We start from the raw sequence: 18,182 nt of genomic DNA, 5'->3' as shown, positions 1-18,182 counted from the left end.
CTGCCTGGCTGCTTCAGAGGACAACTAGCAGCAGAAGCCATAGGAACATAATATGATAAATGGTTGAGAGCTGTTTTTTGTTTTATGTGTTTTTAAAAACCTGCGCAGGGGAAGGAACATGGTGACCCTAAAGGGGTCCAAGCTTTGCTAGCCAATTCTTAGCAATAGGAGAACAGGTTAAAACATCCTCTGAGTCAGGCAGATCCACAGCCACTGGGTAGGAGACAGCAACAGGACATGAGTTGAAATTCAGCTCAAATTGATGAAAAGGAAAGAGAGCCTTTAATTGACCTTAGATACATAATGTGCTTTTTTCTGATGATGAAAGTCTTGTGTTTCTCTGGTTATGCCTGATGTAGAAGAAATGTTTAGTATAATGGAAAATCACCTTCCTTCTTTGACATACATGGAATCAAAAGCTTGAATTTTGTTCCTCAGTTTCTCTGGATTGTACTCGAAAGCAAAATGTATTATAGAAGATTATTTAAGACATAGTTTTGAAGCCACAGACAAGTCATGTTGTTACGTGTTGATTTTCTAGGTTCCTGGTCACTGAGTTCCCAGGGCCTCTCCCTTCCCTCCTTACTCTTTGACATTTGTGTTCTCATTAGAGACCCCATCAGAGGGCAGCCAGAAGCTCAGGTGAGAGCCAGGAGGGCGGAGTGTTATAGAAGCTGAAGGGATTGGGGGTTCCAAAATGGCAGCATTGCTAGCTGAGTTGGCAATGGTGGGAGGGGGTACAGGAGACACTATTTGTGGTGTTGGGCAATGTGATGGTTCCGTGGTGACTTTGGCATGAGCTGCCACAGTGTGGGGCCTTGTGTTTGGTACCTCATCCCCAGGGCCAACCATAGTGTCCTATCCCTCAGAAATCCCACAGAATTTCCTGGATGGTGTTCCATTGTTTCCATACAATAGCCAACCATTGTTGTTTGTTTATTTTGGCCTGGCAAATCCCATCGCCTCCACCCTAGTTGCTTTCTACTTAGGGTGTCTTAAAAAGGACAAAATTCTTTTTCTTTCTCTGAATATTTTAAATTCATTTGAACACAACAGTTTGAAACATAGTTATGCTATTGTTTCTTTACTGAGTTAAGGAAAAAGAGACTTCCTTTTTGGCCCATAATTTGGTGGGGTGGGGGCGGGGAGTACCATGTCATCTATCTGTTTAGCATTTGCAGAAAGCCTGTTCTTCTCATTTTCACATACTAAGGCAAAATCCAGTTCCACAAAGCCCACAGTGAGAGCAAACACCTGGTGGAGCCCAAAGCCACTGGTCAGCAGTTAGGGTAGGAGTACAAGGGCCACTGGCTCCTTTATGGCCTCCTCCAACTCCAGCCATGTTTTCAATAGGGCAACAACAAAACACTCCCTTCCTTTGGGGCCCACAGCTCACAGCCTGCTTTATAAAGTAGCTGATGGCACACCCTGGAGTCAGAACACCAGGTTTTTATGGCTGGTTTGACCTTTTTATAATGCAGAACAGGTAGTCTCTCCTACAAGTCTTTGTCCAAGTTTGTAAGTTGGTCCTTATGTTATACCCAGCTCTATGCTTCTTGTGATACACCAGTAGGCCAGGGTGTCATGCTCAAGAGAGATGAGGATGTTTGAACAAGTTTATTACGAAAGCTGACATGGAGAATGATGTTATGGAAGATGGCAGTAGCAGCACCAGGAATCTTTTCCTCCACCAAAGCAATTGAGCTGGCAGTAATTGTCTCAAGCAACTGTTTTGGGACTCAGAAGTCTAGTTGAACACTTGCAACATCCAGGGAAGAGCTTGATGGAGAGGCTTATAAATTTTGATGTTTTTTTTTGTTTCACATAGCAGCATCCCCAAGCTCTGCAGCAGGCAACTGTGGAAAATGTTCCTGGTGCAGACTGTTGGTGCCAGGGTGGGCAATAACAACTTTGTCCTCCAAAAGTCAAGTTTTCGTGGCCAGGTGTGGTGGCTCACACCTGTAATCCCAGCACTTTGGGAGGCTGAGGTGGGTGGATCACTTGAGGTCAGGAGTTTGAGGCCAGCCTGGCCAACATGGTAAAACCCTGTCTCTATTAAAAATACAAAAATTAGCCGGGCATGGTGGTGAGTGCCTGTAATCCCAGCTATTTGGGAGGCTGAGGCAGGAGAATCACTTGAACCTGGGAGGCAGAAGTTGCAGTGAGCCAAGATGACACCACTGCGTTCCAGCCTGGGCAACAGAGTGAGGCTCCATTGCAAAAAAAAAAAAAAAAAAAAAGTTTTTATGTTTTGATTTCTGATTACTGCATTTAATCACTGAGGGGGTCAGTGCAGAGGCTGATCATTGTCTCAACGCCCTTGGGCAGACGGAGCTTTCTAGCCACAAGGGGATTTAAAGGGACAGTACCTATTTTTTTTTCTTTATTCCTCCTTTTGGCAAGCCAGATATTTAAGGAAATCTTAGGTCACTGGTTAACCACAGATATCACAAAAGAAACTTCACTGACCCCATACCGCAAAGAATACACACTTCACAAAAATAGTTGGAAAAGTCACAAATAGTTGGCTCCAGCCCTCAATAAGCAAAAATCAGCAATCTCTGAGGCATGACAGAATTAGATTCTCAGTTACCACAATGTAATACTCATAATGTCCAGTTCTCAACAAAAAATTACAAAACATAAAAAGAAATAGAAAAACATGGTCCATTCACAGGAAAAAAAATTGACAGACACCATCCTTGAGGAAGTCCAGACGATGGAATTATTGCCCAAAGACATTAAATCAGCTATCTTAAGTATGTTCAACGAGCTAAAGGAAACCATGGACGAAGAACTAAAGGAAATCAGGAAAACCATGCATGAACAAAATGAGAATATCAATAAAGAGATAGAAATTATAAAAAGAAACAAAACAAATTCTAGAGCTAAAAAGTATAATCCCTGAAATGGAAAACATACTAGAGGGATTCAACAAAGATTTGGGCATGCAAAAGAAGAGAACAGTTAATTTGAAGAGAAAATAATTGAAATTATCCAAAGGAGAAGAAAGAAAAAAAAATAGGAAAAAAAACCTGAGAGAGCTGTGAGACATCATCAAGCATACTAATGTACTCATATATTCATATAGTTATTATATTCATTAGTATATTCATACTCATATACTCATATAGGAATCCCAGAAAAAGAAAAGGGACAGAAAGAATATTTAAAGAAATAATGATAGAAAATTTCCCAAATCTGATGAAAAACATGAATCTACACATCCAAAAAGCTCAATAAAATCCAAGCAGGATGAACTCAGATCCACACCAAGACATATTATATCAGAATTGTCAAAACCTGAAGACAGGATTTTGAAAGCAACAAGAGAGAAGCAACTCGTCACACAGAATTTTTGACAAGGTTAACAGCCGATTCGTCATCAAAAATCTTGGAAGCCCAAAGGCAGCGAGATGACATATCTAAAGTCGTGAAAGGGGGAAAAAAAAAACCCAAAAACCTCTAAATCAGATTTCTATATATGGCAAAACTGTTCTTCAAAAATGAAAAAGAAATCCAGACAGTTCCAAATAAAATGGAAGGAAATCATTACTAGTAGACATGCCCTACCAGAAATGCTAAAGGGAATCCTTCAGGCTGAAATGAAAGGATACTGAACAGAAACTTGAAGCCATAAGAAAAAATAGGCCGGGCCATGGCTCACACCTATAATCCCAGCACTTTGGGAGGCCAAGGCAGGTGGATCACGAGGTCAGGAGTTTGAGACCAGCCTGGCCAACATGGTGAAACCCCGTCTCTACAAAACATACAAAAATTAGCCGGGCCTGGTGGTGCTAATCCCAGCTACTCGGGAGGTTGAGGCAGGAGAATCGCTTGAACCTGGGAGGCAGAGCTTGCAGTGAGCTGAGATCGCACCACTGTACTCCAGCCTGGGTGGCAGAGCAAGACTCTGTCTCAAAAAAAAAAAAAAAGAAAGAGCTCTAGTTAAAATAACTTCAGAGGTAAATATAAGAGCCACTGCTACTGTACTTTTGGTTTATAACTTTTTGTGCTTTGTAATTTAAAAGACAAATTCATTAAAAAATTATAAATCTATATTAATGGGCATAGAATGTAGTAAGATGTAATCTGTAAATAATAAAACTGACAAATTAGTGCATTGCAAACAAAACAGAATCAAAACAGTACATTGTGAACGATCAAATAAATACAAAAGAAGGTAGTAATGGAATTGAGGAATCAAAAACATAAGACCATATTAAAAACAAATACCCAAATGGCAGAAGTAAATCCTTGATCAGTAATCACATTAAATGTAAAGGGATTAAGCTCTTCTATTAAAAACAAAGATTGGCAGATTGGAGTTAAAAAAATAGTGTTTATATGCTGTCTTAAGAGACTCATGTTAGATATAACGACACAAGGCAGTTGAAAGTAAAAGGATAGAAAAAGATACATCTAGAAAATAGTAACCATATGACAGCTGAGGTGGCTATATTATCACCAGACAAAATAATCTATTTTTTCTGGAGAAAATATTATATATATATATATATTTTAAATATATACAATTATATATAAAACATATATACATATGTTATATATATATAATTTAGAATTAGCCAGCCAGACTCAGCTGAGATGATCCCAGTTTTGTTGGCAACATCAGAAGCATTGTAATCAGGAGCCAGTTGAACATACACCTTCTTCTCTCCATCAGCCCTGATCAACGTGTTGACTTTGACCACATCAGTGTCATAGAGCTGCTTCACAGCCTGTCTTATCTGGTGCTTTTTGGCTTTTAACATCCACAGTGAACACAGGTGTATTGTTGTCTTCTATCTAATTCATGTCAGACTCAGTGGTCACTGGTCAGTGGGAACTTGATGATGGGATAGTGGTCAAGCTTATTTCTCCTGGTAGTGCCCTTCTGAGGATATTGAGGCTGCCTTTGGAGTCATAATGTCTTGGGCCACAGGAAGGTGGGTGATGTGTGGATCTTCTTTTTTTTTTTTCTTGGTGGCTGTGTGGATGCCTTTCAGCACTGCCTTCTTGGCCTTCAAAGCCTTCACTTTGGGATCAGCTTTAGGAGTGTCAAGAGCTTCCTTCTTCACCTCCAGTGTCCTCTTTTGAAAAAGGCACACAAATCAAAACCACAATGAGATACCATCTCACACCAGTTAGAATGGCAATCATTAAAAAGTCAGGAAACAACAGGTGCTGGAGAGGATGTGGAGAAATAGGAACACTTTTACACTGTTGGTGGGACTGTAAACTAGTTCAACCCTTGTGGAAGTCAGTGTGGCGATTCCTCAGGGATCTAGAACTATAAATTCCATTCGACCCAGCCATCCCATTACTGGGTATATACCCAAAGGACTATAAATCATGCTGCTATAAAGACACATGCACACGTATGTTTATTGCAGCATTATTCACAATAGCAAAGACTTGGAACCAACCCAAATGTCCAACAATGATAGACTGGATTAAGAAAATGTGGCACATATACACCATGGAATACTACGCAGCCATAAAAAATGATGAGTTCATGTCCTTTGTAGGGACATGGATGAAATTGGAAATCATCATTCTCAGTAAACTATCGCAAGAACAAAAAACCAAACACCGCATATTCTCACTCATAGGTGGGAATTGAACAATGAGAACACATGGACACAGGAAGGGGAACATCACACTTTGGGGACTGTTGTGGGGTGGGGGGAGGGGGGAGGGATAGCATTGGGAGATATACCTAATGCTAGATGACGAGTTAATGGGTGCAGCGCACCAGCATGGCACATGTATACATATGTAACTTACCTGCACATTGCGCACATGTAACATAAAACCTAAAGTATAATAATAATAATAATAATAATAATAAATAAAAAAAAGAAAAAGGCACACAAAATACATTTTAAATCAAGAAAGGTTACAAGAGACAAGGATATTATATTGATAAAAGATTTATATATATATAACATATATATAATATATATTTATATATATATAACATATATAATATATATTTATATATATATAACATATATATAATATATATTTATATATATAAAAATATATATATACCTAACAGAGCTCCAAAACATGAAACAAATGACAGAATTAAAGGGAGAAAGACACAAAAATAGTTGGAGACTTTAATACTCCATGTCCAATAATGGATATAGAAACCAGACAGAAGATCAGTCAGGAAATGGAGGATTTCAACAACACTCTAAGCAAATTAGACCAAATAGACATAAACAGAATACCACCCAACAACAGCAGAATACACAGTCTTCTCAAATTCACATGGAATACTCTCCAGGATAAACCATATGTTAAGCCATGAAACAAGTGTTAATAAATTTTTTAAAAACTGAGATTATACAGAGTACATTTCCAGTTACAGTGGAATGAAACTAGACATTGAAAATAGAAAACTGGGAAGACACAAATATGTGGAAATTAACACACTATTTAAAAACGAATGGGGAAATTAAAAAATACCTTGAGAAAAATGAAAACACAACGTACCAGAACTTATGACACATAGTGAAAGCAATCCTAAGAGGTGAATCTGTAGCTGTAAATGCATACATTAAAAGAGAACTCATGCTGGGCACAGTGGCTCATGCCTGTAATCCCAGCACTTAGGGAGGCTAAGGTGGGTGGATCACCTGAGGTCAGGAGTTCGAGACCAACCTGGCCCACATAGTGAAACCCTGTCTCTACTAAAAATACAAAAATTAGCTGGACATGGTGGCAGGCACCTGTAATCCCAGCTACCTGGGAGGCTGAGGCAGGAGAATCATTTGAACCCAGGAGGTGGAGGTTGCAGTGAACTGAGACTGCACCATTACACTCCAGCCTGGGCAACAAGAGCAAAACTCCTCAAAAAATAAAAAAAAATCTCTGTCGGTGGCTTGCACCTATAATCCCAGTGCTTTGGGAGGCCAAGGCAGGAGGATCACTTGAGGCCAGGAGTTTGAGACCTGTCTGGGTAACAAAGGTGGGATCCTGTCTCTACAAAAAAGTAAAAAATTAGCCAGGTGTGGTGGCATGTTCCTGTAGTGCCAGCTACTCAGGTGTCTGGGGTGGGAGGATTGTTTACCAGGAGTTTGAGGTTATAGTGAGCTATACTTGCACCACTGCATTCCAGCCTGGGTGACAGAGTGAGACCCCATGTCTTAAAAACACTTTTTTTAAGATCTCAAATCAGTAAACTAAATGTACACTTTAAAGAACTAGAAAAGAGCAAACGAAACCCAAAGTTACCAGAAGGAAGGAAATAAAGGTTAGAGCAGAGATAGAGAATCAATGAAACCAAAAGTTGGTTCTTGAAAAAACAAAATTGACAAACCTTTAAGAATGAAAGAGAAGACTTAAATTACAAACATCAGAAAGGAAAGAGGGGATGTTACATATTCACATGAATATAAGATATTTTCACATGAATATGATACTATAAGAAACTAGTATTAACAGTTATGTGCCAATAAATTGGGTAACCTAGATGAAATTCCTAGAAACCCACACTCTCCGAAAATCAACTGACAAATAAATAGGAAACCAAAATATATCAATAACTGGTAAGAAGATTGTTATCAGAAACATTCCAACAGTGAAAAGTCTAGGACCCCTGGTGAATTCTTCCAAATACTGAAAGAAGAATTAACACACCAGTTCTCCTCAAACTCCTCCAAAAAAATTGAAGAGGAGTAAACACTTCTTAACTCATGAGGTCACCATTACCCTGACACCAAAGCAAGACAAGGGCACTACAAGAAAAGAAATCTACAGACTAATACCCCTTATGAATATAGATACAAAAATCCCCAACAAAATATCAAGCCAAATTCAGCAGCATACTAAAAGGATTATACCTCATGACCAAGAGGGATCTATCCCTGCAATGCAAGGATTGCCTGGCACATGAATATCAATGTAATACACCACATTAAAAGAATAAAGAGAATAAAACACATCATCCTAATTCAAGCAGAAAGAGCGTCTGACAAGTCAACTTGCTTTCATGACAATAAACACTCAATAACTAGGAATATGACAATATGATAAAGACCATATATGAAAAGCCCACAATTAACATCATACTCAACAATGGTGAAAGACCAAAAACTTTTCCCCTAAGATCAGGAATAAAATAAAGATGCCCACTTTTGCCACATCTATTCAAAACAGTATTGGAAGTTCTAGCCAGAGCAGTTAGGCAAAAAAAAAAAAAAAAAAAAAAAAAAAAGGATCCAAGTTTGAAAGGAAGAAGTAAAATTATCTTTATTCACAGATGACATGATCATATATATAGAAACTTGAGGCCAGTCGTGGTAGCTCATGCCTGTAATCTCAGCACTTTGGGAGGCTAAGGCAGGTGGATCACAAGGTCAAGAGATCGAGACCACCCTGGCCAACATGATGAAACCCCGTCTCTACTAAAAATACAAAATTAGCTGGGAATGGTGGCACGCGCCTTTAGTCTCAGGGTTAGGGCTGAGGCAGGAGAATCACTTGAGCCTGGCAGGCAGAGCTTGTAGTGAGCCGAGATCGTGCCACTGCACTCCAGCCTGGTGACAGAGCGAGACTCCTTCTCAAAAAAAAAAATAAAAATAAAAATAAAAACATAAAAAACACAAAAAACTTGAATACACACACACACACACACACACACACACACAAATAAGAGCTAATAAATGAACTTGGCAAAGCTGCAGGATATAAAAACACAAAATCATTTGTATTTAGCTGGGCACAGTGACACAACTGTAGTCCCACTACTTGGGAGGCTGAGGCAGGAATTCAAGGAGGCCAGCCTGGGCAACATAGTAAGACCCTACCTGTCTAAAAAAATTGGTTGTATTTTAATACACTTGCAATGAACAATCTGAAAAGAAAATTTTAAAAATAGTATCATTTACAACGGCATCAAAAAGAAAAAGTGCTTAGGAATAAATTTAACCAAGGAGGCAAAAGAAGTGTATCTTGAAAACAACAAAATGTTGCTGAAAAACATTAAAGATAACCTAAATAAATAGAAAGATATCCCATGTTCATGGATTGATATTATTAAGATGTAGATGCGACCCAAAGCAAACTACAGAGTCAGTGTAAAATCTATCAAAAGCATAGTTGCATTTTTACAGAAATAAGAAAATCCAGAAAGACCCAACCAAAATGGCTGACTAGAGGCATTTTGTACTCGCCTCTTCCATTAAGAACAAAAATAGAGAGTGGATAATCACACTTTGAATAGATTATCCAAGACAGAACACTGGAATTCACAGAAAAGAGACAAGAAACAAAGTAAGGAAGGAAAAAGAAGCAAGGTAGCTTGTTCAGCCGGGATTGGCTGGGAACTGAGAGAGACCCCCCAGCATGGGGAAAAGGTAAGTGAGAGACCCTCGGTGGTCCACATTTCCACCATGAAAGGATTCTGCAGTTCTAGCCACGGGAGAGCTCCTCAGCCCTTGCAGTCCCTGAAACTTAACATAGGAGGTGCCAGGAGATTGTTCAATGGCACTGCTCCACAAGGGAGCTCGCACTGAGTCCCCCACACTTCCTGAGAACAAAACAGCTACAGCAAGATGCCATTTAAAGCCCAGCCCCCAAAAGACTGTACACTGTCCTGGAGTCCCTGGGTGCCAGGACTGAGGTGTAAGAGAACTGCAGACTGTTTTCCCCAGAGCTGAGGCATAAGTGACTGAGTTACTGCAGCTGGGGCTGAAGTTCTACAAGGCATGTGCTCCTGCTGTTGTGGCTGAGGTACAACCATGGTGCCAGCTACCATAGCAGGGGCTGAGGCACCAGTGCCACTGGAGCTGAGTGAGGTTTGAGTGGCACATGCATTCCCCACTGGCCAGCAACCCTGTGCTCCCCAATGGAAGGTAATAGTACAGCACTGCCACTCCCTATCCAAGCATTCTGAAGGTGGCCTAGGGATTGCCCTGCCCCTGCCCACCTTGGTTGGCACCTGCACACATCATAGGGAGCCTGAGGATGAGACTGCCCAGCCTGGCTTTACACCACCACTTCCCTGGCCAGAGCACACAGTCTAGGGGCTGGAGGATTGTCCAGCCTAGTCCACCACCACTGGCACTTGAATACTCCTCTTGGGTACCTAAGGTTGGGGCTTACCCACCTGGCCACTACTACCTGTATGTACCTCTTGTGGCCCTGGAGAATGGGCCGCCCAGCCTGTTGCAGCCACTGCCAACACAAGCACATATCACTTGGGACCCAGAGGGTCATTTCAACACTGTCACTGCCATCTCCCATGCCACGCCAGCTGCCCAGGGGCCTGATAACCTGCTTACATGCCTGGGAACTGCTGCCACTACTGACATCTGAGTAAGCCACCCGAAAGCCCAAGAATCAGCCTGCTTGGACCCACTAACACTGGTGCCATTGTATGCTCCTCTGAGGTCCAAAGACAGGCATGCTTAGCCCACTGCTGCTACCACTGGTGCCTGGAGAATGGCCCACCTGGCATTCCATCCTTAGCTTCCACTAATAACTGCTGAGCCACTGAGGAAATCACAGATACCACTGATTCTATTTATAGCCAAAGAAATCATACGGAGACTACACTACTGCACATACCAAGAATCAAAGCCAAAGTGTCCTACCCAACCGATACCATAGATACATCTAGGAAAAAGTCTTCCCTTATAAATGCAAATGCAAATGCAAAAAATTAGAAGAAGCAACTGTTATGCCAGATGTGCAGATATCAACATAAGGACACAAACATGAAAAAGCAAGGAAATATGACACCTCCAAAGGAACACAATAAATTTCCTGCAATAGATTCCAATAAAAACTAAACTCACAAAATCCCAGAAAAAGAATTCAAATTATTGAGTGTAAGGAAGCTCAATGAGATGTAAGAGAATGTGAAAAAGAAAAACAATTTGGGAAATGAATGATAATTTTATCAAAGAGATATATGTCATAAAAAAGCAAATTCTGGAATAGAAGACTTCATGAAACAAAGTACAGAATACAATTGAAAGCTTCAACAATATATTAGATAAAGCAGAAAAAAAGTCTTAGAGCTGGAACACAGGTCTTTTAACATAACTCAGAAATAAAAAAGAATAAAGAAAAATGAGCAAAGCCTTTGTGACATATGGGACACAATAAAGCAACTACATATCTAAATTATTGGGATCCCAGAGGGTTAAGAGAAAATGAAAGAGTGAGAGAACCTATTTAATGAAATAATATTAATAGGTGAAAACTTCCCAAATCTCATAAGAGATTTAGACATCTAGATACAGAGGCCCTGATAGCCCCTAAACGGATACAGTGCAAAAAGGTCTTCTCTATGGCACATTATAGTCAAACTCTCTAAAGTCAGATAATTCTAAGGACAGTAAGAGAAATGTGTGTAAGCAACTATAAAGGAAGCCCCATCAGACTAACAGTGGATTTTAGCAGACACCTTACAGATCAGGAGAAAATGAGATGATATATTGACAGGGTTGAAGGGGGAAAAAAGTAAGCCAAGGATACTATGTCTAGCAAAATTATCCTTCATAAATGAAGGAGAAATAAAGTATTTCCAAGACAAGCAAAAGCTGAGAGAATTGATCACCACTAGACTGGCCCTACAAGAAATGCTCACAGGAGTCCTAAACATGGAAGTGAAAGCACGACATTTAACACTGTGTAAAACACACGAAAGTATAAAACTCACTGGCAAAGCAAACACACAGATGAGGAAAAGACTCAAATGCTACCACTACAGAAAACTACCAGAGTACAATGCCAAACAAAAGAAAAAGGAATAAAAAAATATATAAAACAACTAGAAAACAACAGTATAACAATAACAAAACCTCACATATCAATAATCCTTGGCTGGGCATGGTGGCTCATGCCTGTAATTCCAGCACTTTGGGAGGCCAAGGTGGGCAGATCACCTGAGGTCAGGAGCTTAAGACCAGCCTGGCCAACATGGTGAAACCCCATCTCTAAAAATACAAAATTAGCCAGGCATGGTGGCACATGCCTGTAATCCTAGCTACTCGGGAGGCTGAGGCAGGAGAATTGCTTGAACCCAGGAAGCAGAGGTTGCGGTGAGCCGAGATTGCACCCCTCTGCTTCCACCTGGGCTACAAGAGCGAAACTCTGTCTCAAAAAATTATCATTTGTACCAGAAATGCAAGGATGGTTTAACGTACACCATTCAGTTAATGCGATACATCACATCAACAGAATGAAGAGCAAAAATCGTATGGTCATCTCAATAAACACAGAAAAAGCATTTGATAAAATTCAACATCGCTTCATGATTTAAAAAAAAAACACTCAGAAAACTGCATAGAAAGAAGATAATAAAGGCCATAAATAATAAACCCACAGCTAACATCATATTGAATGGGGAAAAGCTGAAAGTCCTTCTTCTGAGAACTGGAACATGACAAGGATGCCCATTTTCACCACTCCTATTCAGCATAGTACTGGAAGTTCTAGCCAGAGATATCAGGCAAGAGAAAGAAATAAAAGGCATCCAAATTGGAAAAGAGAAAGTCAGATTGTCCCTTTTTGCAGATGACATGATCTGATACTTAGAAAAACCAAAAAGACTCCACCAAAACTCTTAAGGCTGGTAAGCAAATTCAGCACAGTGGCAGGATATACAGTTAACGTACAAAAATCAGAGTTTCTTTTTTTTTTTTTTTTGAGAGCTTTGAAAACAATTTATTATAAGTGTCAGTATGGCATAAAGGAAATGAACATTGAACATCTGCTTTTGAGACCCATCTTTGTCACCAACAACAATATTGTTACTTTGAGCAAATGGCTCATGCAGTTCTTTCATGTGTTAAAGGGAGGGACTGGATCAGGTTACCACTATAGTTCATTTAAGTTCTATTATTCTGATACCATATTTTCATTAGATAGAGAGATCATAATATATGATATGCTCTGCAATTTTCTTCTCCAAGCAAAGCTGACTTCAATGAAAAAACATCAGTATTTTGTAAACCTTTTAAATAATAATAATTAAACATTAATATTATATTCTATTGGCCATATTTATGGAAACAGTGTGTGATGTGGTTGTTTTATATGGAAAATCAAAAGAAAGTTACCATCTGAGCAGTGCCAAACAAAAATCAGAGTTTCTATATGCCAATAATAAAATAGCTGAAAAAGAAATCAGGAAGGTAATCTGATTTACAATAGCTATCAAAAATAAAAAAAGATACTTAGGAATAAATTTAATCAAGGAAGTGAAAGATCTCTGCAAGGAAAACTGTAAAACACTGATGAAAGAAACTGAAGAGGACACAAATGGAAAGATATCCCATGCTTATGGATTGGAAAAATTAATATTAAAATGACCATACTGTCCAAAGCAATCTACAGATTCAATGCAATTGCTATCAAAATACCAATGTAATTTTTTCACAGAAGTAGAAAAAAACCCTAAAATTTGTACAGAACCACGAAAGAGCTAAAATAGTCAAAGCAATCCTAAGCAAAAAGAACAAAGCTGTAGGCATCACATTACCTGACTTCAAAATATATCACAAGGCTATAGTAACCAAAACAACATGGTATTGGTATAAAAATAGACCCACAGACCAAAGGAAAAGAAAATAGAACCCAGAAATAAAGCCACATATTTATAGCCAGCTGATTTTCAACAAAGGTGCCAAGAACATGCAATGAGGAAAGGACACCCTCTTCAATAAATGATGCTGGGAAAATTAGATATCCATAAGCAAAAGAATAAAACTGGACCTGTATCTCTCACCATATACAAAAGTTAAGACAGATTAAAGATTTAAATATAAGACTTTGAATTATGAAACTACTAGAAGAAAACTTAGTGCAGAACACTTCAGGACATTGGTCTGAGCAAAGATTTTATGGCTAAGACCTCAAAAACACAACTAAAACAAAAATAGACAAAGGGAACTATATTAAAAATCTGCATAGCAAAGGAAATAATCAGAGTACAGAGACAACATGTTGAGTGGGAGAAAATATTTGCAAAACTATTCCTCCAACAAAGGACTAATATCTAGAATATATAAGGAATTCAACAAAAAATCATATCAAAAAGTGGGCAAAAGGCGGGGCACAGAGGCTAACGTCTATAATCCCAACACTTTGGGAGGCCGAGGTAGGTGGATCACTTGAGCCCAGGAATTCGAGACCAGCCTGGGCAACATGGTGAAACCCCATCTCTACAAAAATTAGTCGGGTGTAGTGGCACATACCTGTAGTCCCAGCTACTCAGGAGGCTGAAGTGGGGGGATCAGTTGAGCCCAGGAGGTTGAGACTGCAGTGAGCCGTGGTTGTGCCACTGCATTCCAGAGCCTGGGTGACAGAGCAAGACCCTGTGTCCAAAAAAAAAAAAAAAAAAAAAAAAGTGGGGGAGGGGGGCAAAAGACATGAATAGACAATTCACAAAAGAAGACATACACATGGCCAATAGGTATATTAAAAAACGCTCAGCATCACGAATCAAAAGGGAAATACAAATCAAAACCACAATGAGATATCATTTTATCCCAGTTAGAATGGCTATTATTAAAAAGACAAAAAATAATAGAATTGGAGGTCATTATGTTCATTGGACTATCCCAGGCACAGAAAGACAAATACACGTTCTTACTCATATGTGGCAGCTAAAAAAACTTGATTTCATGGAGATAGAGAATAGGATGATAGATAGCACGGGTCGGGAAGGGTGTGAGAGTAGAAGGGGGAAATGAAAAGAGGTTGGTAAATGGGTATAGACTTACAGTGGATAGAAGAAACAAAATCTAATGTTAAATAGCAGACTAGCGTGACTATGGTTAGCAACATTGTATTGTATATTTCAAAGTAGCTAGAAGAGAGGACTTGAAATATTACCAACACACAGAAATAATAAATACTAAGGTGATGGATACCCTAAATATGTGACTTGAGCATTACACATTCTATGCATGTAAAAAATATTCACATGTACCCCATAAATATGTAAACTATCAATTAAAGAAGAATAATCCATCCTAAAGTTTATATAGAATCTCAGGGGACCCCAAATAGACAAACTGAGAAAAAACAAAGTTGAAGGAGTCACACTCACTTGATTTCAAATTGTACTACAAAGCTACAGTAATCAAAACAGTGTGGTACTGGCATAAGGAGAGACATACAAAACCAACGGAATAAAATAAAAAGCCCAGAAATCCCCATGTAATGGTCAATTGATTTTTGACAGGGGTGCAAAGACCATTCAATGGGAAAAGACAGTCTTTTCACCAAAAGGTGCTGGGAAAACTGGATATCTACATGCAAAAGAATGAAATTATACTCTTACCTTGTACTATATACAGAAATTTACTTAAAATAGATCAAAGAACTAAACAAAAAAGCTAAAGCTATAAAATGCTTAGAAGAAAATAGAATCCTTCCAGATTTTTGATTAGGCAATTATTACTTTTTTTTTTTTTTTGAGACAGGTTCTTGCTCTGTTGCTGGAGTGCAGTGGTACAATCAAACCTCCTGCAGCTTCAAACTCCTGGGCTCAAGCAATCATCCCACCTTAGCCTCCTGAGTAGCTAGGATTACAAGTGTGCACACCTGGCTAATTTTATTATTACTATTTTGTGTGTGGGTGTGTGTGTAGACAGGATCTTGCTATGTTGCCCAGGCTGGTCTTGAACTCCTGACTTCAAGCATTCCTCCCCAACCTCCCAAAGTGCTGAGATTACAGGCGCAAGCCACCCCATCTGGCCAGGCAATGATTTCTTATGTATGACACCCAAAGCATAGGCAACAAAAGAAAATAATAGATAATTTGGATTACGTCAAAATCTAAAACTTTTATGTTTCAAAGAACACTGTTAAAAGAATGAAACGAACCCACAGAATGGGAGAAAAGAACTGAAAATCATACATCTGATAAGAGATTTATATTCAGAATATGTATAGAACTCCTAAAACTGAACAACAAAACCAATTCAAAAATGGGCAAATGATTTAGACATTTCTCATAGGAAAATATACAAATGGCCAATAAGTACATGAAAAGACGAACATTAGGCATTAGGAAATCAAAACCACAGCATGATACCACTTCACACTTAAGATGGCTGTTACACACACACACCCAGAGAAAACAACGTGTTGGGAGGATGTGGAGAAACTGGATCCTTTGTGCAATGCTGGTGGGAATATAAAATGGTACAGCCCCTTGGGAAACAACTTTGTGGTTCTTCAAGAAGGTGAATATAGAATATTACCATGTGATCCAGCAATTTCACTCCTAGGTATACACCCCAAGGACTGAAAACAGGGACTCACATATGCATGTACATCAGTGTTCTTAGTGGCGTTATTCACAGTAGCCAAAAGGTGGAAACAAGTACTTACCACCAGATGAATAAACAAAATGTGTGTATACATATAGTAGGATATTATTCAGCCAAAAAATGAATAAAATTCTGATACATCCTACAACATGGATGGACTTTGAAAACATTTTTGCAAAGTGAAATGTCAAGACACAAAAAGACAAATATTGTACCATTCAACTTACATGAGGTATCTAAAATAGGCAAATTCATAGAGATAGAAGGTAAAATAGAGGTTACCAGGGCCTAAGGGGAGGAGGACATGGGGAGTTATTGTTTAATGGAGATATAATTTCTGTTTAGGATGATGAAAAATTGCTGGAAATAGAGTGATGGTTTCATAACATTGTAAATATACTTAATGCTACTGAATTGTACACTTAAAATTGTTGTAATGGTAAATTTTATGTTATTTATATTTTACCATGGTTTTTTTCTTAAAGTCAACATGGAAATGTGATGAGTGGATTTGAATCACAAGCATTGGCTCCCCTCAGCTACTAAATCCAACACAAAGTGACACGTTGCTGTCCTTTGTGGGACAGAGCAGGAATGGCAGGGGGTGGCTTTCCATTGGCATTGTTCTCTTCTGTCTGAGACAGGTAACTGTGGGTAAAGGAAGGGCCAGTCTGTTTATCTGTACCTGGTTTCTCATGGCTTTCTCAGCCAGCTGCAATTAAGGACCATTTCTTTATGAATCACAGATGATGGACCTGTCTGATATCAGCCTTACTTTGACTTTGACATTAGGGTTGCAAGTTACAAATGAAGTGAAGACATCAGTAGAATACATATCAGAACTAGACCCAGCTGCTGTTATATTGGAACAGTATGTTCTGGAGAGCCTGGAAGGAGAGGGCAGGATGAAGCATTTTAGGACAGGACTCCAGAGACGGTGCTGGCGGAAGCCTGGGGAGCTAGGGGGATTTAGTGGGCCTGGAGAGGCCAAACCGCTGCTCCTGCTGCTAGGCCTAGGGTTTAGCGGGGTCTCAGAGAGTCTGATGGCCTTACAAGGTTGAGGCAGCATCCTGTCCTTAACCCACATTCCCTCAGGCTGGAGGGTGGGGGAGTGGGTGGCAGAAGGCCATTGCTCATGGAATTAAGAGGTCCTCAAAGCCAGTGATGCCACCCTGGTATAGCAAGGACCAGGCTGCCTGGGGGGCAGGTGGTGGCAGCTGCCGTAGAGTGACAGGCATGTGTTTTCTTCTCAGAAACAGACTGAATTTGATCTGATTAATATGAAGGACTGGCCAGTCTGGGAAACCGCCTGCCAAGTGGAAGAGCCAAACCCGACTCTCTGCTGCCACATGCCGTTCCCATGCCCGGCTGCTGGGCACCTAGGAGAGCTTCCAGAGTCCTCGCAGACAGCCCAGAGCCTGCCGCTACCCTCGGCCTGCCCACCACCAAGCAAGCAGCAAGCAAGATGGGGTTCTCATCAGTTCTTCCTCCCACAATGTAGGACCTTTCCTTTACCTTCCAATGGATAAAATAGTTCAGATTTCATAGTCATATTCATAGACACAGAATCAAGCTTTTAACATATACATCCACCTCTATATGTTAAATAAAACATCAGATTATCAACACTGTCATTACGTAGAAACTTTGGTTAGCCAAGCAGTGCATTGTCATTTACGTCATCTCTAAAAATGACCTGTGTCTGTTCTCTGGGGATTGCTGGGTCATAGGTGCCCCTCACCTTCCACAGTCAGGCAGGGAAGTTATAGGCACAAAGCTACGTCTGGAACCTCTTTGTGCCCCCTTTGTGTTCCTCAAGGAAGCAGTACCTTTGAAGAGATCTCTGCTGCATTAAATGATGACCGGCTACGTTTCATG

General features: G+C 39.7%; 1 protein-coding gene across 50 annotated transcripts in view; it reads left to right on the top strand.

Moving 5' to 3' along the window:
- ZHX3 (zinc fingers and homeoboxes 3) overlaps positions 1-17,938 on the top strand; it is a 133,628-nt gene extending 115,690 nt beyond the window's left edge. For 26 of the 50 annotated variants that reach the window (XM_054542269.2, XM_063720515.1, XM_063720516.1 and 23 more), the window contains 2 exons: positions 542-642; positions 17,558-17,938. In XM_054542269.2, the coding sequence (XP_054398244.1) occupies positions 542-642; positions 17,558-17,833 (377 nt within the window). In that variant the 3' untranslated portion in view covers positions 17,834-17,938. Of the gene's footprint in view, positions 1-541; positions 643-16,789; positions 16,949-17,557 lie in introns of all 50 variants that reach the window. The other 24 variants (XM_024238632.3, XM_024238631.3, XM_054542306.2 and 21 more) reach the window with 3 other exon arrangements.
- Positions 17,939-18,182: the final 244 nt, after the last annotated feature.

This window comes from Pongo abelii, chromosome 21, assembly GCF_028885655.2.
Source record: "Pongo abelii isolate AG06213 chromosome 21, NHGRI_mPonAbe1-v2.0_pri, whole genome shotgun sequence".
NCBI classification, from domain to species: Eukaryota; Metazoa; Chordata; class Mammalia; order Primates; family Hominidae; genus Pongo; species Pongo abelii.
Note: the sequence above shows the minus strand (reverse complement) of the source record. Positions and strands in the feature narration are given on the sequence as shown.